General features: G+C 40.8%; 1 protein-coding gene across 1 annotated transcript in view; it reads right to left on the bottom strand.

Moving 5' to 3' along the window:
- LOC105028202 (proton myo-inositol cotransporter) overlaps positions 1 to 22,355 on the bottom strand; it is a 78,799-nt gene that overhangs the window by 40,261 nt on the left and 16,183 nt on the right. The window contains exons 2-3 of the mRNA XM_010900766.3: positions 18,410 to 18,569; positions 11,382 to 11,590 (exon numbers count right to left, since the gene is read on the bottom strand). Coding sequence (XP_010899068.1) covers positions 11,382 to 11,590; positions 18,410 to 18,569 — 369 coding nt within the window. The remainder of the gene's footprint in view (positions 1 to 11,381; positions 11,591 to 18,409; positions 18,570 to 22,355) is intronic.

The raw sequence follows: 22,355 nt of genomic DNA, 5'->3' as shown, positions 1-22,355 counted from the left end.
TAACAAAGAGTAAATAACCCCAGTAATGCAGTCGTTTAGACTATCCTCTATATTAGCGCATGACAGGCATGGCATCCTGTACCAGAGCCTCAAGTGTTTAACCATCCAAACTTTGCACAGCTTCTACCCCTAGGTCAAAATAAAGTTTAGCAAATGTTTAGGTAATTTACCTGTATACAGACAGGTGCTTTCCTCACAATGGTTTCACAATCATATACATTTCTCTCTCAAAAGTTAACAGTTTTAAGGTAGTTTGACAAAACCAACAGGCTCCTGCACTCATAGGGTAGGGGTGAAATTCCCCTCGTTAAATGGGTTAAGAGGACAAGACAGTATACAGTGGGTATAGAAAAGAATCACCCCCTTAAAAATAATCACATTTTGTTGCTTTGTAGCCTGAAATGAAAACGGACAAAAAATAATTTGTTTTATTCAGCTGTATTTACAACTTATAACATCCAAGTGAAAGATATAATACCAACTTGTCAGAATTATTTTTTTACAAATAAAAAACACTTGTAAACCCAACCTGGTGTAGTTAATCACCTTCTCAATAGAACACAAAGCCAACTGACTTTCAACTGTGATCAGCTGTGGTCATTTTGATTAGCTCAGCATGAAACTTTTCCTGAAGCATTTCAGTCCTCGGTAGTGCAACTGAAGAAAACAATCAACTATGGGTGGCAAGGTATTGTCAAAAGATCTCCGGGATAAAGTTGTGGACAGGCACATGTCAGGAGATGGATACAAAAAAATTCTAAGGCTTTATCAGTGCCTAGAAGCACAGTGAAGTCTATTATTAAGAAGTGGAAGGTATTTGGTACATCACAGACCCTCCCTGGGTCAGGACGTTGCTCCAAACTGGATGAACAAAGAGTGGTCATTGTGTGCATGTGACAACAATATCACAAATTCTCCACAAATGTGACTTGTATGGGAGGGTTGCTAGAAAAAAGCCACTCGTCAAGAAAGGCCACATACAGTCACGACTGAGCTTTGCCAAAACGCACCTTGAAGATTCTAAGGCCATGTGGAAAAACGTGTTATGGTCAGATGAGACAAAAATTGAATTATTTGGCCTCAACGCCAAACGATATGTCTGGTGAGACAGCTCACCATCCAAATAACACCATTCCTACAGTAAAGCATGGAGGTGGTAATATCATGTTATAGAGTTGTTTCTCTGCAGCAGAGACTGGAGCACTTGTCAGGATAGAAGGAAAAATGGATGGGGCAAAATACTGTCAAATTCTTGAGGAAAATCTGCGGTTCTCTGCCAGAAAGTTGTCAATGGGAAGAAGATTTACCTTCCAACATGACAATGACCCAAAGCACACAGCAAAACTGAACACGCAGTGGTTTATGGAGAAAAAGGTGAATGTCTTTGCATGGCCTAGTCAGAGCCCAGACTTAAACCCAGACTCAAATTTAACTGAACTTGAGCAGTTCTGCAAAGAAGAGTGGTCAAATATTGCATCGTCTAGATGTGCAAAGTTAGTAGAGACATATCCCAACAGACTAAAGGCTGTGATTAAAGCAAAAGGTGGTTCAACAAAATACTGACACAAGGGGGTGATCCTTTTTCCAACTCTGTGATTGTTTTTTAATGTTGGTGTTATCTTTCACTTGGATGTTATAAGTTGCACTGAGTAAATACAGCTGAATGAAACAAAAACGGTGTCTGTCTTCATTCCAGGCTGCAAAGCAACAAAATATGATTATTTTAAAGGGGGGTGATTCTTTTCTATACCCACTGTAGATTATTTGTACTTTTATGTATGATGTATCTAATTTAAGACTGCAACATTTTGAAAGTCAAGACACTTATACAGTAGATTCATTTTCGACAAGTTTTTTTTTTATCAAGATCTGCCATGAAAATATCCATGGTTGGTTGTATTCAATGTTCTTTACTTTACAGTAGCTGTCTAATGCTGCTTCCAATGTTTTCTTAGTTTTGGGAAACCTGTATGATTATAATGAAAACATTTCTGGAATGTTCTGTGCAAAAACCAATTTATCATAATCAATCATCAGCCTAGTGCATTTTCCAAATATCTGTATCAAATCAGAGTATTTTTCCTACATACCATCTCGTGATTCATACAGATGTCCACACTGTTATGTCCACCAACCCAACCTTTACAGTATTTTTAAATATCTACTGCAAACTGAAGTGCTGCGAGGCGGCAGACATCAAAGATCATTATTTTGTACTTTCTCCTTTTTTGTTTTCAATCAGGCAAGTATTGATTTAAAGGCAGGTATATCCTAAGATCTGACAAAATGTGGCCTCTCTCTTTTATGTGTGTGATATCTCTGGCCTAAGTTGTCTATACATTTTTTTTTTGCCTTTCTATTAGGGATGTTTTTCTCATGACTGAGTCCCATTATTCCTTCAGAAGAAACTTTCAGAAAAAGCTTTGTTCATTGGATTCTGAAATCCACCTTAAAGTTGTCTGCCACAAACTCACTTTGTGACTCTTAACAGATGGAATTCTATGGTGCTTTGAGAAGACAAGCCTTTTCTCAGCCAAAACAGGAGAAAAATCTATTCTCAAATTAATCCATTCAATCAAAGTCGACATAAATGGGTACTTGTTCAATAATGTACACTACTGTCAAACGTTTGGGGCCACTTAAAAATGTCCTTGTTTTTGCAAGTGAAGCCATTTTATTCCATTAAAATAACATCAAATTGATCATAAATACAGTGCAGACATTTTTATTGTTGTAAATGACTACTATAGCTGGGAACGGCAGATTTTTTATGGAATATCTACATATTCATCATCAGCAAAAACCTGTCCTGTGTTCCAATGGCACGTTGTGTTTCTTAACCGTTGATTTGAAGCCTTGAAACCAAAAATTAGGGACTTGACTCAATCTGAACTGTGGATCTTGGGAATTACTTGAGACTTGCCCATTATTGCTTGGGACTTGACTTGAGACCTGAAGGTTAAGACTTGAGACGTGCTTAGGACTTTTAACAAATGATTTGGTCACTGCAATTGCAATCAAAGGAAGTGCTGGCTTTAGGATTTAGAGTTTGAAGCAGAGTTTGTGTGTAGTCCATGATGAATGAGGTAGAAGTCATTGCTGACAAAGTGGATAGCATCGTGTTAAACTACATTTAACTTAATTGGGGTGACTAATTTATGTTCACCCATGTAACCACCAGGTAGGAAGCACAGTGTGCAAAAAAAAAAAACAGCTTACCAAATGCTGGCTTGAAGACGCAGTTTATTCTTGTGATGAGACAGTCAAAGATACAATAGGAGATGATGAAATGTAGACATAAAACATAACACATCACTATACAAGCCAGGATTTGGTAAGCTGGAAAGTTTGATGTGGCGTATAACTGTAGGGCTGTAAGGATACAATCAGATTGTGAGTTGGTTAAATACAATTGCATTGATGTTTAATCAACATATATATTTACAGCAACCAGCTCCTTTATAATTTTACTCTGAATCTGAATCTTTTTTTCATGGTTTGGTCGCACGTGTACTTCTAATAAGGACTGGGGCAGAGGCACTGCTGTTATAATCTAACACACTGGATGTTACACAGAACAATAACTCAACTGTTGTTTACAGTACAAAATGACCAGAGGAAATAAATAATGTACAGTTGCCTAACCCCCATACACACATGGACACACACACATGCACACCTCCAGTCTCAACCAATCAATGTAGCCCTGCTTTTGCCCAGGAGCTAGAAGTGGAGAGGTAGAGGTGGGATGTCTGGTCCCATTATGTCAACAGTCTGGTAATAAATCTAATCAGCCATTGGGAGTCATGGCTCCCCAGATGCTCACCTTTCCCAATGTTAAATGTGCAAATGGAATTGAGAAAATGCATTCTAGGGTGGACACATACAGTTCTGCAGTGATGGGGAAAGGGAGTAGAGAGTGTGAAGAGGAGAAAAAGGAGGAAAGAGGAGGAAAGACAGAAGGAGAGAGGGAGGAAAAGAAGGAGAGATAAGAAAAGATAGGAGAGATTAAGGAGGGAGAGTGGAAAAGGAATGTGAAGGAAATTAAGAAGGGAACAGTGTGAAGAAGAGGGGGAAAGAGAAAGGAAGAGTGAAGGAGAGGGAGGGAAAGAGGGAAGGAAAAGATCAAAGAATAGATGTAAAAATGGAAGGTGAGAAAGAGGGAAAAAAGGAAAAGTGAGGGGAAGAGAGAAGAGTAAGAACAATGTTACAGAGGTGATGGAGAACATTGTGGATTCTATTTTCTTCATTCCAACCCTTTAATGACTAGTGACAAAATGTTCTCATGTGAGGTAGCCATAATGAATATTGTGATGTACGTATGCCAAGGTTATTAAGGAGCTAATAACCTGTGTCTATTAGGGCATGGAGATTGGAGCATAGGTTGTTTATTTGGTTGGTTATTATCTATTATGACTCTATTATGATTATGGATATTTTGTACTGTAAATGACTAATTTTATTCAACAAATATTTTAATTGAAAAGTGAATGTGGGGTGAATCACTGGAGACATTGTAACCTGAGTGGGCCAGTATCATCCCACTATCTGGATGGGCCAGTATCATCCTACTATCTGGGTGGGCCAGTATCATCCTACTATCTGAGTTGGGCAGTATCATTCTAAAGTCTCTGAGTGGGACAGTATGATCCCATTGTCTCTGAGTGGGCCAGTATGATCCCATTATCTCTGAGTGGGCCAGTATGATACCATTATCTCTGAGTGGGCCAGTATAATACCATTGTCTCTGAGTGGGCCAGTATGATACCATTGTCTCTGAGTGGGCCAGTATGATACCATTGTCTCTGAGTGGGCCAGTATGATCCCATTATCTCTGAGCAGGCCAGTATGATCCCATTATCTCTGAGCAGGCCAGTATGATCCCATTGTCTCTGAATGTGTCAGTATCATCCTATTCTGAGTGGGGTCAGAGTGGGTAAAAGTGAGCGTATAGCTGTGTTTATTCAAATGTCACCACAAAGGTTCTTTCCTCAATCTTTCCTCATTATGCTTTCATCTGGCTCTGACAGAGATCATTGATAATAGCTGTTCTCTAGTCTTTCATAGCCTTCCATTGACCTCTAATGCATCACTTATAATGACTTCATTTGGATGGTTGTTGGCCCTCTGTACAATAACAGCCCTTCTAAGATTATAAACTAGGTCAAGGTTTATGTCTGTAGAAACTGTTGCTTGTATCCACAAGTAAAAAATAGTTACGTGGTAAAACAATTAATAAACTTCACTGTATACTAATTCAGTTTATTTTTGAGAGTGTTTCCCTTGGGCCAAAGAACAGCAAAGAGAATTAATATTAATTCAAAACCCGATCAGCTCAACTAAATTAGAAGATAATGCTGCTAGCATGTCAATATTCATTTACCCCTGATTCCAATTAACATTGCAAATCCCCACGCTCCTCCAGATAATGAAAACGGGTGTCATTCAGACACTGCAACACGCCTCAGACCAAGTCAAATGAAAGAATAATAACACGACTATAATAGAACAAGTTAACAAATGGTACCATTTGCACAGTATTAAGCATTTATTTTCACCAGAGCCCTGTGGGGTTGTACCGTAAATTGGCCACTTCTTGGCCAACATTCCATTTCCAGGCATAAATTAAATCCTCTACCATATAGCCTACATGACACCCTTCATGATGTCCTACATGACACCCTTCATAATGTCCTACATGACACCCTTCATGATGTCCTACATGACACCCTTCATGATGTCCTACATGATACCCTTCATAATGTCCTACATGACACCCTTCATAATGTCCTACATGACACCCTTCATGATGTCCTACATGACACCCTTCATAATGTCCTACATGACACCCTTCATAATGTCCTACATGACACCCTTCATAATGTCCTACATGACACCCTTCATAATGTCCTACATGACACCCTTCATAATGTCCTACATGACACCCTTCATAATGTCCTACATGACACCCTTCATAATGTCTTACATGACACCCTTCATAATGTCCTACATGACACCCTTCATAATGTCCTACATGACACCCTTCATAATGTCCTACATGACACCCTTCATGACTTCCTACATGACACCCTTCATGACTTCCTACATGACATCATTACATTTTCCATGACATCTTATGCGAAATCCTGAATGTGTCACGTCCTGATTTTGTTCACCTGTTTTATCTTGCCCCACCCATTCCAGGTGTCTCCCATCTGCCCAATAGTCACTTGGGTATTTAACCAGTAGTTCTATGTTCATCCTGGGCCAGTTGGCCTTGTGTGTTTGCACCAAGCGTTCCCGCAATAACCCTGTTACCTATTACCAGTTCTGTTCCTGCCCATCTACGATTACTCTGCCTGCTAAATGCCTGTACCTCCGCCGCCAGGCTGTATACCGACCTCCTGCCTGCCCGTGACTCCTCTCTGCCTGCCGCTTGGCTGTACCTCTGCTGCCACCCCTTTATCGACCCTGCCTTCCTCGACTAATCTTCACCAAACAAATAAATCATTGTTAACTTGAAACAAGTCACCTGTGTCCGTGTCTGTATCTGGGTCCACCCCCAAGCTTGAAGCGTGATAGAATGGCATCTTACTTGACATCCTACTTCCTAAGGGTACTTCTTCACATCCTAAATCACATACCAACTATTCTACATTAATTACAACATGGCATAGATGTCCTCCTACAAAATCATAAATATGAAGTTTCCCTGTCGTTCCTCTTTGCTAATCACGGCAATCAATGGCAATCAATATATATACAGTACCAGTCAAAAGTTTGGACATTTGGGTAAGACATGAGTATTTCTGAGGCTCTCTCTATCCAAATGTACCCACACTCCCCTCAAACAATTAAACCTCAAACCAGCTGCTTTTTTATTTGATTCAATACATTTCATGTAATTTGCCTGTAGTCCATTAGACAAGTGTGTCAAAATTTTTGACTGATACTGCATATTCCCACCATTTTCAACAATGTTTATTGGAATATATTCATACCAAAGAACTAAAGCAACTGCAGACAGGATTCCATAAAATTATAAACGATGAATTATTAAGCTACAGGAGAAGAGGCATGACACACTGCACTCACTCCTGGATTAATGTATATCAGAATATATTCTAATCTAATATCTCATCTCCTTTCGGCACATTTCTCAAAGAGAGAAGGCACATTTATTTAGTAGATATATTAGAAGCTTTGTCCCCCCTAATGTTCATTGTATTCTTGTACCCATTATTTATTCTATGTTCTTATTTCTGTTTAATAATATGTAGTTATGTGAACTGGTTAGCTGTTATTCAGATTTTACTTCACTATGTGTGTATTGTTTATTAAAATATATAGTATTTAATAAAACTGTTTGTAATATTAACACAATGTTTCTCATGCAGATATGAGTGAAAGACTATAGTGAGACATAGACTACAAGTGAATCAAAGTGGAACATTGTAAATTTCTACAGCAAGCAGATAACAAATATAGTAGCCAACCTTGTATTCATTATGAATGACATACTGCATAATTGAATTACCTGAAAGCATAGCAGGCATTGAGCACAAAACAGCAATTATGAATAAAATTGAGAGTTTGTGCTTTGGGAACATTTGTGTGGTTGGTAAGCACAGGGGAAATACATTTATTTTAAGGTAATGAGAAATCACATTTAAATTGTACTGGTCTAAAAAAAAGGTAAACGGCCATCATTTGTGGGGTATTCAGACTGGAGGTACTGTATCTCAAAGCATGTCAAGGAATAGGCTGTTAATTACAGAGTTGAAAGCCAAAGCCTTCTGGCAGCTAGTACATTCTGTATCACTATACAATATAAACTTTAGCTAAGAACTAAAACCTTCCTTTTCACTCCTCTTTGCATGGACTCTATCTCGCATTAAGTCATGTTCCCATTTCTTTGTTTTCCCAATATTCCGCCTCACTAGAAGAGAATCCCTCTTTTCTCCCTCTTTGTTTTCTCACTATCTTTCTTCCCCCTTTGTATTTCTGTCTTTCATACCCCCCTCTGCCTCCCCCTCTCCATATCCCCCCCACCCACACCACTCCCTCTAAAACCCCTCAACCAGATTCTAGTGTGTTGTTTTTATATCAGTCTTATGATTAGCATCATCAGTGTCTTCAACAGCTCTCCCATCAAAGAAACCTATAGCCCTAATTACAGTAATCTCCCAGCCGCGACATGGGTAAACAGAACACACACACATACAGCACAAGTACATACACATGCACCACACACAGCCACAAATGGCTGCACGCTCATACACCCACACACACAGGCGCACACACACAAACAAACCCACAACACACACTGTACACACTCTCGCTTCTCCATCAATATCACCCAAAAGACACATCAATCTTTCACCATCTGGACTGTAATACCGAATCCTCTGCAGACTGAAATGGACTAATAGACAAGACCAACATTCCAGGGTCAGTGAGTAGCTCAAGGCTGTCTCCGCCATTGAGCCTATTAGCACAAAGATAACACCTTTGAGAAGCACATAGAGCTTCGTCTGATTATTTAATTACCTAAGTGTCTGACTAACGGTGTGAAGACGCTTCACCCTATTAGAATACCTGCTGGACTGTTAAATGCATCAGGTGCATAGAGCTAAAACAACATTCTAAAGAAAACTACTTACTTTGTCCTGGCAACAATATTGTTCCCAGCCTTATATGCCAGGTAAGAAAGGCTAATATGTCGATACAGTATAACAAGTTTAGTAGGTATTTGATGCTTTGTATACTATTGCATCAGGGTAAAGTAAAGATTATCTTTTGTATGATAATCTTGAAGGGCTCCAGATTTCTCCAGTTTTCTAAAACATTAATTTGCAAAACGTCTGTACAAATCCTGGTTACGGCACGGCTATAATGGCTCATTAAAAAAAAATCATAGTAATAAAAAATAAAAACATTCTAGCACGAAAGACTATCTTTCAACGCCTCCGCGACTGGCACGTGTAATACCTTCTACAGAAGAGAAATGCGGTGAGTAGCGAAATGCTTTAATTAAAAAGAATGTACAACAGAAAGGAGCAGAGGCTGAAGAGAACTGATGGAGGCAGATATTGCTGTCTGGTGTGTTGTCGTTGTTATTGCTGTCGCGTTGCTCCGTCACCGGCCATCTGTGTCAGTAATGTATTAACCTTTCATCCAGAGATGTAGTAAGTAACTCACACGGACATTACTACTTATTGCGCTGTGCAGTTGTTACTGCGGTCCTGTTGACCTGTCGCTCGGTCTGCGTCACTGTAATTGTTGTTAATTTAATCCGGGATGTTTACATGTGCACGGTGGTTAGAGTAACACTCGGAATGAACATTACATCAGAGGTGATGAAGAGAGGGACAGTTACCATGGAAACAGCGATGTCAGTGGGGTAGGGTTTCCAGGTATGAGAACAGGTATAACAGAGCTGTTGGGTATACCTACATACAGGTAATATACTACTTCTAGCGGTACTGATCCCACTGTGATTGCCTAAGGTATTTCCATCATATACCAATCCTAGCATGGGGTAACACTAAAAGGCTAGTGTTCTCTGAAGGACTATCAGGAATTGTTGATTACATAATTGAGGAATGACGCACATTCTCCTCTCCTTAACCCCCCACTTTATTTTCAGGGGATGCCTTTGTATTGTCTGAACAAAAAGAGTTTAAAGTGGACAGGGACCTGAGAATGCAGTACAAATCACTAAATCATCATTCCTTGGTTGCGTTTCAGTTGGTAATTCGGTGGGACACAACGTGATCCCTTAACGATCATACCTAGAAATGACTGTGAGGTTTTGAGCACGTCGGAAGCGCCGCCATCCAAGTGATATAATCCCGGGTAGGCCATGGCTCTATACGTCGGCCCTACATCACACTGATTGGAATGTCTCGCACTTTCTAAAGAAAAGGGACAACGTTACTGATTCAGCTTAAATCTAACTCTCCAATGGAGCAAAATGCCCCCTATTGAGCGGTGTTGTTGGTCCAGTTGTGATAGAATCGATTCTGCCCTAACCCTGTTGGAGCTTTATCTCTGGTTAGCTCCTGGCAATGTGTAAAACATCCAGCAAGAATTAATTGACAAAGGTTTCCAAGCCAGGTTTGAGCTCTAAACCTCGTTCATGTGAACCATGTCAAATGGCTTCCACAATCCCTCACCAGTTAGCTGGATGAAATGCTTAACCGGGTTAGTCACAAGTGGGGTTCAAGAGAAAACCCAAAGGACAGTAGAACTCCAGGAACCGGGTTGGGCAGCCCTGTACTATTCAGTCAGCAAGGACTATGACAGAGCTGCATGACAGAGCTGCATGACAGAGCTGAATGCATGGAAATGGAAGGTTTTTTAGATTTTGGTGCATTTTGATGATCATTTTCTATGAAAAAGGTTTACCTCGATGCTATTTGAACATGTAATTGATCCTGCTCGGGGCTTAGTTCTGGTTTTAGACACACTCTGCACGGCTCTATTTGAACCATTAGAGTGTGGATCTGATTATCTTTTCTAACAAAACCGCATCTGCTTCCAGCCCTAGCCTGAGCTAAATGATCTCCGTGCATTACCTGTACACTCCTTCTGTGCTGCATTCGCTGCTAGCAATTCCCAAACTGACTGCATGCGACCAGTGTCATTTCTGCTTTCCAGAGGCTGCTTGGGGTAGGGCACTGTCTAAGCAATGGCTAACTCACTGGCATGTGACAGCAACACAGTGTGTGCTAACTTCACTTAGGTTGTGGCGGCATCTTGGCAGCTGTTCAAAGGGGTCGACTGTGGTGGACATTTGTGCTGCAGCAAGCTGGCTACTGGGACATGCCAGGCATTCTGGGTAAGGCCTTTTCACCCTTATTGCACTGATTGCCGTGTTTGAGTGTGAGTGCGTGGGTGTGTACATTTTTGTGTGGGTGTATGTGGAGTGCCACTTCACCAGACCCTTCAATAACTGGGTTCTCAGCTCTCCCAGTCCCAGCTTGGTGTCTGTTGATTAGAGCAAAATCATACTTCTCCTGTCATCTTATCAGACATTCTACTGCCTCTACTCAGCTATCTCTCTTGTCCCATCATGATGCCACTTTTCAATCATCTGATGCATCTAAAATGCCCTGGTTATTACACAGTGTGGAGAGCAGAGAGGGACAGAGAGAAAGAGGAAAAGGAGAGGGAGTAACTGAAAGAGACAAAAAGCAGAAAAGACAAAGAGTAGAAAGAAAGAAATGGGATGGGAACATTCGTGAATTACTTGCTCATTCCTGTGTCAATCCAGGAATCTTCCAACCAAGACTTCTGGAATACTGGCAAAATGTAGAAAGGTTACCAGAATTAACCCATTCATTCATTTATAAATGTGCCTCCTGCTCCACTCCTACCTCCTCCGCAGTCTTTCTCCTCCTCCTCAATGCTGTTTTTAATGCTGTCGTACTCCTCGTCAATGTTCTGGTTGCCTCTGATCTGGCTTAGCACACGCCGAGCCTTCTGGGTAAGACCTTTCTGAATCAGCCAGCGAGGGCTCTCAGGCAGGAAGAGGAACCCCACGAACTGGAGCAGTGCAGGGACCACCGACAGACCCAACATATACCTGAAGAAGAGGAGGAAACAGTCAGAAGTAGGAGAGAGGGAGAAGAAGGGAAAGAGGGAGAGACCACAGAGAAGCCCCAGCAACTATAGCACAGCAGTAACCACCGACAAACCCCCATATAACGGGAGAAGAGGTGAGGGACAGAGAGAATGGGCAAGATAAAGATATTAGTTACTTCATCTGGGAGAGTAACTCTGGTAAATGGGAAAACGGCATGCACCTGAGCACATCAGGGAACACAGGGAGGCCCCTTCCACGGAGGCTCCCTGGAGGGAGGAGATGAGGGGGTGAGAAAGGGTAGTTGTTTCATCTACGACAGAAGACATTCCATGAACTGCAGCACAGCAGGAGCCATGAACAGATCCAGGAAGAGTGTAACGGATGAGGGAGAGGATGACAGGCGGGGGTTGTAGAGATGCATTAGATGTTTCATCCTCAGAGGGAGAGAATAGCAGGAGAAAGAGAACACTTTGGGGCAGAAAGTCTGATATTATCAAGCTGGATGTCCAGTATGTCTGAGCTTGCCACTATCTAAGGTACAATCTAAACCTGCATTTCACTCCTCACATTATAAGTAGTCAACAATTCAGGTACACCCAGTCACTTTTCATTTTGTTTGTTGAATTATATTCGGAGGATTAACTGTTAATACATTTCCGAACTGGACATTTGTTTTATGTGTGTGTATCTATGTATGGTAGGCTATGAAAAATATGTCATATTTCTGTTTTAGCTTGATACTAACAGTATGAGAGAAGTCGAACCTTTAATTGAGGAAATACAGCCAGGAGGACTTTGGACAGGGGCATCCCATCCTCAACAGATGCAGCCTAGGTACAAACGCCATCATTGCTGTTCTGCAGAATGAAGGCCTGCAAAACAAAAACGTTCATACACTTTCCATACACTGTCACTCAACAGGGTGGAGTCATGCGTTCAACCTGCCGCGTTTACATTTAGCAGCATCTTTATCCACCACATTAGAAAGCCATGAATGGCAAATGAACTCTTGACTCCAACCTGTTGAGCAACAGTGTATGGAAGTGTATGAAACTTTTCATTTTGCAGGCCTTTGTAGGCCAGCTCATCCTGTGTGAGATGCTATACTGACAATGTCCTATTGCACTAAACAACAGCTGAGATGGCAGATGGAGATGCACTGGAATGGCACTTACTATCTTATTTTGCCTCTCTAAAATACATTCAATAGAAAGAAAATGGCTCAAACGATGTCTGCCGAGATACTGCTTACTGCTATCAAATGGGTCCCATCTTTTCTTTTTTTGGTCCCATCTTTTCTAGTATTGAACTCTCTGAAGTACACTGATTGATAAATCTTACATCAGAGAATAAGTTTCCCATTTGATTTCCCATTTACTCAGTCTATTATAATAATTCAAAAATGGTTTATTAACATGAGGCTAGTGTGATTCACCAAAATAAATCCTTACAAATTTAGTGCCGTGGTCAAGTGAGGGCAAACTATCAAGCAAACATTCATATTGATAAATCCCCCTATGCATAGAAATGATCGTACGCATGATTTACGCGCACTTGAAGAACGAGCCCCCCGGTACTTGATGAAGTCTGTCGTCATTGATACCTAGCATGTTTCCCGGGATATTTAGAAACAAAACGGTCTTACAACGCCACATATCCACCACACTATTTCACATATCGTAGGAATGTTATTTTCTTCACAATCATCCCCCTTTTTACACCAAAACCACCTCTGATGTTTGAGGCCAAAAAGCTCTATTTTTGTCTAATCCGAGCTTAGAGCCCGCTTTCAATTAAAGCTCCAAGGAGTTTTTGAAAACAGCAACAGTTTTTTGGTATGAAGGTGGCGTCTTATTGTAATTTTGGAAAATTGGTGACCCCAAGATGTAATCCACTTCTGGAATAAATAATACATCCTGAATCATTGTCCCCACCTGCATCCACTTCCTGCCAGGTTGACCACAGTTCCAGTGGATTTAAACCTTAATTATAGCCTTAATAGTGAAGATGGGTAATTTCAGGCATTAGATTTGTTTCATTAGAATATCTAATAACCATGACAAATATTTACATTTTTTAATTAAAGGTTAGATTTCTTTAATAGTTTAAGATCAAGCAGATTTCCTAATGACATTGTTCAGAAAAGTTGAGGAACATGTAATCATCACATTATAACATCAAGTCAATTAAACTGGGATATCAGTCTGTCCAGTTAGGAAGTATAAGCGATTGTGAATCAGTGTCACCTGTTTTGGTGCAAATGAAAGTGACAACAGGTGCACTGGAGAGGCAACAGCAAGACAACCCCCAAAAATTATTTTGCAGGTGGTTGCCAAAGACAATTGCTCTCTCCTTATCGTTCCTAACTGATTCTTCTCTAGTTTTGCATTTTTATAGTGTCTTTGTAGAATGAGGTGGTCCCTTCATCCCATTCAAGTTAGTCAGACAGTCCAGCTCCCTGAGGATGGCACATCCATATGTGCCATCGGAAGAAGGTTTGCAATGTCTCCCAGTACAGTCTCAAGAGCATGGAGAGGATACTAGGAGATGGGCTGTTACACGAGATGAGCTGGACAGGAAAGTAGAAAGGCATTAACCCAGCAGCAGGACTGGTCTCTGCTCCTTTGTTCCAAGGAAGAACAGGAGGATCACTGCAAGAGCCCTCCTGCTGGCTACTGATGTGCATGTTTCTTACCAAACTGTCAGAAACTGACTCCATGAGGGTGGCATGAGGGCCCGACATCTTCTAGTGGGACCTGTGCTCAAAGCCCAGTACGATGCAGTACGATTGGCATTCGTCAGAGAACACCAGATTTGGCAGGAATTCACAGATGAGAGCAGGTTCACACTGAGCACATGTTACAAACGTGAAAGAGTCTGGAGACGCCGTGGTGAATATGGACTGGGGATGCATATCTTTGGAGGGTCGCACAGACCTCCACATGCTACCCAACGGTACACTGACTACTGTTAGGTACCGGGGTGAAATAGACAGAGACCCATCGTGCAGTGTGCCCTGGGTTCCTCCTGGTGCAGGATAATGCCCGGCCTCATGTGGCCAGAGTGTGTAGGCAGGTTCTGGATGACAAAAGCATTGATGCCATTGACTGGCCCTCACGTTCCCCAGACCTGAATCCGATTGAGAACCTATGGAACATTATGTATCGGTGCATCCGACGAAGGCAAGTAGCACTACAGACAGTTCAGGAACTCACTGATGCTCTGATCCAGGTCTGGGAGGAGATCCCCCAGGACACCACCCGCCGTCTCATCAGGAGCATGCCCAGATGTTGTCAAGAGTGTATACAAGCATGTGGGGGCCATACACACTACTGAGTAACATTATGAGTTACTGTGATAAAATTCACACTTGTGTTTTAAATTTTTTACTTCGATTTTCGGTGAGTTTGAATCCAGCCCTCAATCAGTTGGTGATTTTGGTTTCCAATGACCATTGTTATGTCATTTTGTTCTAAATGATTTACACAGTAAATGTACAGTAAAGATACAGTAAAGATTTTGATCTTTAATACATTTTGTTCATCAAGACCCAATGTGTGATTTAAGCATTCCCTTAATCATTCCCTTCATTTTTTTTTAGCAGTGTATATTACTTTGCTTACAAATACTGTGATTCATGCTGTTAAAATAAATTCTTTATTTAAATGTGAGAAATTGTTTTAAAGTTGTTACATATTATTGCACAAGCTGCTGTGGGTCTAGCTAAATTACATGTTCTGAGTCCTACAATAATGTAATTTGTTAAATAAAGAAACTACTGTAAGTGTTATAAAGAAAACCCTTTCATAATTACACACTCAAATATACTATTAAAATGGTGGAAATAAAGTAAGCAGGATATACATTTTAAAAAACAGAAAACAAGAGAGATGCAAGATGGAGCTCCCAGCAGGACAATGCTTGTAATCAGATATACAGGCTTTATTAGGTCATCATGTAGTGCCTGTTATACTCCCACCTCATAATTTTTCAGGATCTAGATCAAATCATTACAAGCAGGATATTGGCTATCTAAGCACAGACAATAACATCCTAATCTAACAAATCTTGTGGGTGCCTGGCATTTGGCTGTGGCATGTTGAAAAAGATTTCTGAAAAATTACATTGTAACATGAAACATTTATGGCCACTGATATCTAACAGTGTTGAACTTAAAAATGTTAGAGGTTATTTTGGAGTCTAGCTCAATATAATAATATACAGGACCAGTCAAAAGATTTGGACACACCTACTTATTCAAGGGTATTTCTTTATTTTTACTATTTTCCACATTATAGAAAAATTGGGAAGACATTAAAACTGACAGAACACATATGGAATGAAATAGTAACCAAAAAAGTGTTAAACAAATCAAAATACATTCATATTTTATATTCTTCAAAGTAGCCTTTGCCTTGATGACAGCTTTGAAAACTCTTGGCATTTTCTCAACCAGCTTCATGAGGTAGTCACCAGGGGATGCTTTTCCAATAGTCTTGGAGGAGTTCCCACATATGCTGAGCGCTTGTTGGCTTCATTTCCTTCAGTCCGTTGTCCAAGCAATCCCAAACCATTTCAGTTGGGTGGAGGTTGGGTAATTTTGGAGGCCAGGTCATCTGATGGACTCCATCAGTCTCCTTCATGTTCAAATAGCCTTTATACAGCATGGAGGTGTGTTTTGGGACATTGTACTGTTGAAAAAGAAATGATAGTCCCACTAAGTGCAAAGTACCAGAGGGGATGGTGTATTGCTGCAAAATGTCGTGTTAGTCAGACTGGTTGAATGTGCCTCGAATTCTAAATGAATCACAGTGTCACCAGCAAAGCACCCCTACACCATCATACCTCACCCTCCATGCATCACGGTGGGAACCACACATGCAAAGATCATCCTTACACCCACTCTGTGTCTCCCAAAGATAACGCAAATGGAACCAAACATCTAAAATCTGGACTGGAAAAAGATTTCCACTGGCCTACTGTCTATTTTGTGTGTTTCTTGGCCCAAACAAGTCTCTTCGTCTTATGAGTGTGGTTCAGAAGTGATATATTTGCAGAAAATTGACCATGAAATCCTGATTCACAGTCTCTTCTGGACAGTTGATGTTAAGATGTGGCTTTTACTTGAGCTTTGTGAAGCATTTATTTGAACTGCAATCTGAGGTGCAGTTAATTGCAGATTTCTGACCCTGATAACTATAATAAATACATCCTCTGCAGCAGTGCTACCTCTGGGTCTTACTTTCCTGTGGAAGTTCTCATGAGAGCCAGTTTGATCATAGCACTTGATAGCATTTGTGACGGAACTTGGACAAACTTTCAAAGTTCTTGAAATGTTCCAGATTGACTTACTTTCATGTCTTAAAGTAATGATGGACTGTTGTTTAACAAAGCACACCTGTTAACTGAAATGCATTCTAGCACACCACCTCATAAAGCTGGTTATGAGAAAGCCAAGAGTGTGCACAGCTCCACAGCCAATTGTTATTTTATTCTACGGCATTGAGTGTGACATTATACTCCTGGAGGACCAGAAAGATAATTTTTCAGGAGCATTATATGCCCTCAAAATTCAAATGTTAGGGTACACCTACAAAGCATTCTGTTCTTGGAGTATACCTACATACTGTCCTGTTGTTGGGGGTATACCTACACATCTTTCTGCTGCTGAGGTACACCTACATAATGTTCTGTTGTTGAGGTAAACCTAAAAACTGTTCTGTTGTTGGAGCACCCCTACATTACGTTTGGTTGTTGGGGTACACCTACATATCAATCTGTTGTTAGGGTACACCTACATACCAATCTGTTGTTAGGGTATACCAACATACCGTTCTGTTGTTGGGGTACATCTACATACTGATCTGTTGTTGAGGTAAACCTACACACCTTTACCCCAAAGAAATGCTGCTTTTAAATGGCTAAAGACATTTTTGTTGGGTAAGTAATAATACGTCATATTTTATAGAAATCTGGAAACACTCAGCAGGCGGTTTAACCACACTGTATCATTGCTCTATGCTGAGTAAATGTTGCATCAGGAGGAGCATCTGCATCTGTGTTGTTGACATAAAAGACCCATTTAAAGTTGCATTCTTCATTCTTCTCTTGTTGTAAACAGTTTTTTTCAGGCATGTTATGCTTCATGAAATAGTGGGAAAGATAGAGACCAGAGAATTTGCTGGGAAAAAAAAAGTTCAAACCCATAAAAAGTTTAGTATAAACAGTGTAAACAGCCTAATCCAGTTAGAAAAATAATGGAGCGCCTGTATATAATAAGTTCATCTTGAAGAACTACCATTCACAAAAATTTAAGTGGGGAGAAAGTAAATTCTCAAAATGTCCCATCAGGTGGCCACTACTGATTTTGTTATAATGTTTGAGTAACTCAGTTTAAAATTAAGAACACAACATGACAATACTGATCAAACTGCAGGAAATCACTTTTACAGCTGTATATTGTCTGTTAGCCCAATGACAAAATTGGTAAAATTGCCAGAAAATACCTTTGTGACATTTTCCCATTACTGTCAGCCTCAGAAATCAACAGTTATCTTGACACCTGATGTATTCCACTAAAACCCTGGAGTGCTGACAGAATCAAATATGAAGAAGCGAAACTAAACACAGACAAATAGGATGAGGTCTGCATAAATAAGGTTGGCAGCTCTGTGACCATGAAACAGACACATGATGCATGCAGAATTGAAAGTGGCGCCGTGTCAAAAGTAAGTGCCGGTACAACTGTGTTACTGAGTGAGTTTGTGTGCTCGCGCGCAAGCGCATGCATGAGTTGTTCATGTGTGCGCGTCGTCTCACCTCCATCCATCATGGTGCAGGTAGCTGAAGGCTCCGTCTACGATGCTGGCAGCAAACTGGCCTCCCGTGATGAACAGTGTGTTTATTGTCACCAGCTGGCCTCTCAGATGTGGGGGGGAAGCCTCAGCTATGTACACTGGCACCGTCATAGACGCAATACCTGGTGGGGGGGGGGACGACACACGGTGAGGATGCTACAGTGGTACGCTTTAGGGTGGAATTTACCAGAGAAATCTCTCCAGAGTGCGTACATAAAAGTTTGGATAGGTGCACACATAGATTTTAGGATTCAGGTTTCCCAGTTGAAGTGTTACAGGGCCTGGGTTTGGCATGAAACAGCCCGTCCCATCTCCCCAGCAGTCAGCCAAGTGGGATTGTAATGAACATGTAACACACCCGACCGAAGCACTCCAACCCAGAGCAGCCACAGCAATCACATACAGCCCCATTCTGGTACAGTGTCATGTTACAGAACGTCAGTCGGGTCTGTATGCAGATCTACAGTACAACACAGATTGTAAGGGCGTCCACCAGATCAGGGAGCGGATGGCCTTTATCAGGAGGTCAGTGGTGCTCCCCGCTGCTGCTACTGCAGTCCAAGCCAAACAACGCCACGATATTTACAGACTGCCCAGAACAAACAACACGTTTTTGCCCAGATTCATCTGACGAGGGCCTCAACATCACGGCTGCACCGGGCCACACACCGATAAGGCACTATTAATAGCCCGCACAGTGCTCTGCTTCCTGTCTCTCGTCCTGTTGCTGTGCACACACTGTAGCTACTTGTTGCCATGGGAACCGCCTGCTTCGCCATACAGCCTCTTCGGATAAAGCCAGGGTTAATCAATATGTAGGAGACGCGAGACGTTTTATTGATGTTTCATTTGGTTTTTGAGATACCCAGAAGTGAGGCCTGGAGTCCATAGAAATAGAAAGAGTTGTCATCTGTTTATTTGCCATTATAGCATCTGTTTCAGCATGGGCAGATCTCATCATCATCATCATTTAAGTAGTATATCATAATCTTAATAAGTTCCTTCCTGTTGGGGTAAGTGTTTCCAAACGTTTAACTGCCAATGACTAAGCAGAAATCCGTCAATACGTTTGGATAAGTATTTCCATAATTGAACATGTTTATTCCCTGCTCTGTCCTCTACATATCTCTATGGATGGGTCTTAGGTGTCCTAGGTCTAAATAAGTCCCTGATTAGAGGGTTGTAATAAAAAATTGAACTGCGCTGGCTTTGAGATTCCGAGCTGAGTTTGAAGTGTATAGACTATAGAGGTAATGCTGTACAGGTTCAGATAGACCTGGGATGACAGCACCAAGTAGAGCTGTAGAGCTACTAAGTCAGACATAATTTTCTCCAGCTCAGCCTTAGACAAGTGATTCAGGTAATCATGGTCCAGACACCAAAGGGAAGTCCGTAACTCATCAAATAATGCAGTTAAGTGAGTTACTGCTGGGCTGGAGCAAAGGTCTGACATCTTGTTGTTCTGTTGTATGACACTTAAATTCAACACTACTGTTGTTTGCTCCTTGGGGTTTAAGGCCGGGTGTTTTTGTAAAAGCACTTTGTGAAAACTGCTGTTGTAAAAAGGGCTTTATAAATAAATTTGATTGATTGATTGATGACATTGCTACTGTTGAGCTTCACTGTTGAAAGTTTTTTCTGTGTTGGCTCCTCTGTCAAGAGCTGCTCCACCAAGCTCTATCCAGCACTGACTCTTCCTCTAACACCACCATCTGCATTCTCATCATATGCACCAGTATTAGACAGCCAAACAAATCACCAATAATGTGGTTGTGGGTCCAATTTTAAATAGAGAAGGAAATAGAGAAGATGTTTTCCTGCTGATTAAAATGAAAATAGAGAGAAAGAGGGAGGGGAGGATAAACTGGTTATCTATCCTACCCCTTCTCTTTTACCCATCCACGCCCACTCCATCCCCTCTCCTACCCCTTCTCTCTTACCCATCCATCCCCTCTCCTACCCCTTCTCTCTTACCCATCCACGCCCACTCCACCCTCTCTCCTACGCCCACTCTTCTTCCCCCTCTGTCCTATGATCCCTCTTCACCATCCTATTTGATAACGGCTTCTGTTCCAGAGAGGTCCAGGGAAATAGACGAGGAGAGAAGGAGCATTCACGTTAGGTTTAGAGGATAAATAACAAAATCAATGTGATGAAAAAAAACTTCAGCTGTGAGAGTTTTTATAGATTAAACAATAAACAGAACCATGTATTTAAATGTGTGTTTGTTTTTCTCAACAACAAACCAATGTTGACTCAAATGGGAGTGGTGGATTTCTTCCATGCTAGAATACACATAAGTATTCTCAATAAAATGTGGGCCTTAAGGAGAGGACACTCTCCTTGACCACAACCAACGAGAGAGTTTGGAGGATTTTACCAAATAAAGAAAGGTTAGAACGTGAGGACCCTTTCTTCTCGTCCTCATATCAGTGACAACCTTTGACCAGTCCCTCTGGTATTGCCTCTACGCAGTTATTCAACAAATATGAAGTCAACCAGCACAAACAATTTTCACTCCCAACCATCTATTATATAATTGGCCTTCAGCACCAAACACAGTTCCCCACACTCCTGAAATAAACTAGTATTGTGAACAGAAGTCACAGGGTTGTTCAAGTGGCCAAAGAATATCCAAGGATCACAGCTTGAAATTGTAGACATTGGTTGGGTCTTGGGCTCAGAAAGTTTCCAAAAACATGATCAGACACCTACATAACCACATGTTGTTTGCAAGGGTTGACATTAAAAAATAACTTTGCTGTCATAAAACAACAAACTGAAGCGTCTACAGTTTGACAAATATTAATGGAATTTTCAATGGGACCCGGTTCTATGGTCAGATGAGACCAACACTGAGCTTCTTGTAAACAAACACCAGATGTGGGTTTGACATAGACAGAAAGATAGCCATGAGGAAAAGTACCTCATCCTTACTGTGAAGTGTGGTAGTGGATCTTTCATGTAGTGGGTGTGTTTTTCTTGCAAAAGTCCAGGACAACTTTTTAGGATACATGATATCATGGACGCCATCAAGTACCAGCAGATATTAAATCAAAAACAGATTGCCTCTGCCAGGAAGCTTAAACTTAACAGTGATTGGATCTTCCAGCAGGACAATGCACACCTCAGCAGGACAAAGTAAACCTCAAAATCTAGAATAAAATATGGTTCACTGACCGAATCAACCCTGACAGAATCAAGGTTTGGTCATGGCCATTCCAGTCCCTTGACCTAAACCCCATAGAAACCAGTGGCATGAGATGAAAAGAAGAGTCCACAAGTGTTTGTTTTATGATAAAATAGTTTTTTTTTTTAATATTTCAATTAAAGGTTTGATTTTTGTCAAAGAGGATAAACAATAAATGTATTTTTTTACAGTCGTTTTGCTCATATTTACCAAGCTTGGCATTATTAGAGGGGGATATGGCATGTTCCAATAATTTTTTACAATCTTTAGTTTTTTTTGTGTCTATAGGTTCTAGCAGTTATGATTCTATGTTCAGTTTTTCATCCCTTGTGTTCATTAATTTCACCTGTGTCTCTAGTCTTCTCACCTGGTGAATTTCCCCTTATTACCTCCCTATTGAGTCTCCCTATGCCCCTACGTCTTCGTATGTTATTGCTCCCCGTACTTGAGAATATAAAGTCTTTATTACTGTTACTCTGCAATTGTTAACCTGAAATTGTTAAATTGATAACTTGAAATATAAAACGTGTATTTGTTAAAATTAGATGCATCATCAAAACCATTTTTTTTATTCATGCCAGGTGACATAGGCACTGAAATTACAAAACATCAGTATTGACAACGGACAATTGTGGTAGATGGACATAAGCTACAGGTATGAGCCAAGAATTTTCTTATCGGTGGATCCTTATTACAAAAAGGTACCATAAAGAATAAA

Source organism: Esox lucius, chromosome 23 (genome assembly GCF_011004845.1).
Source record: "Esox lucius isolate fEsoLuc1 chromosome 23, fEsoLuc1.pri, whole genome shotgun sequence".
Taxonomy (NCBI): domain Eukaryota; kingdom Metazoa; phylum Chordata; class Actinopteri; order Esociformes; family Esocidae; genus Esox; species Esox lucius.
The sequence above is the reverse complement of the archived record's forward strand: the minus strand, read 5'-3'. Positions and strand labels throughout refer to the sequence as shown.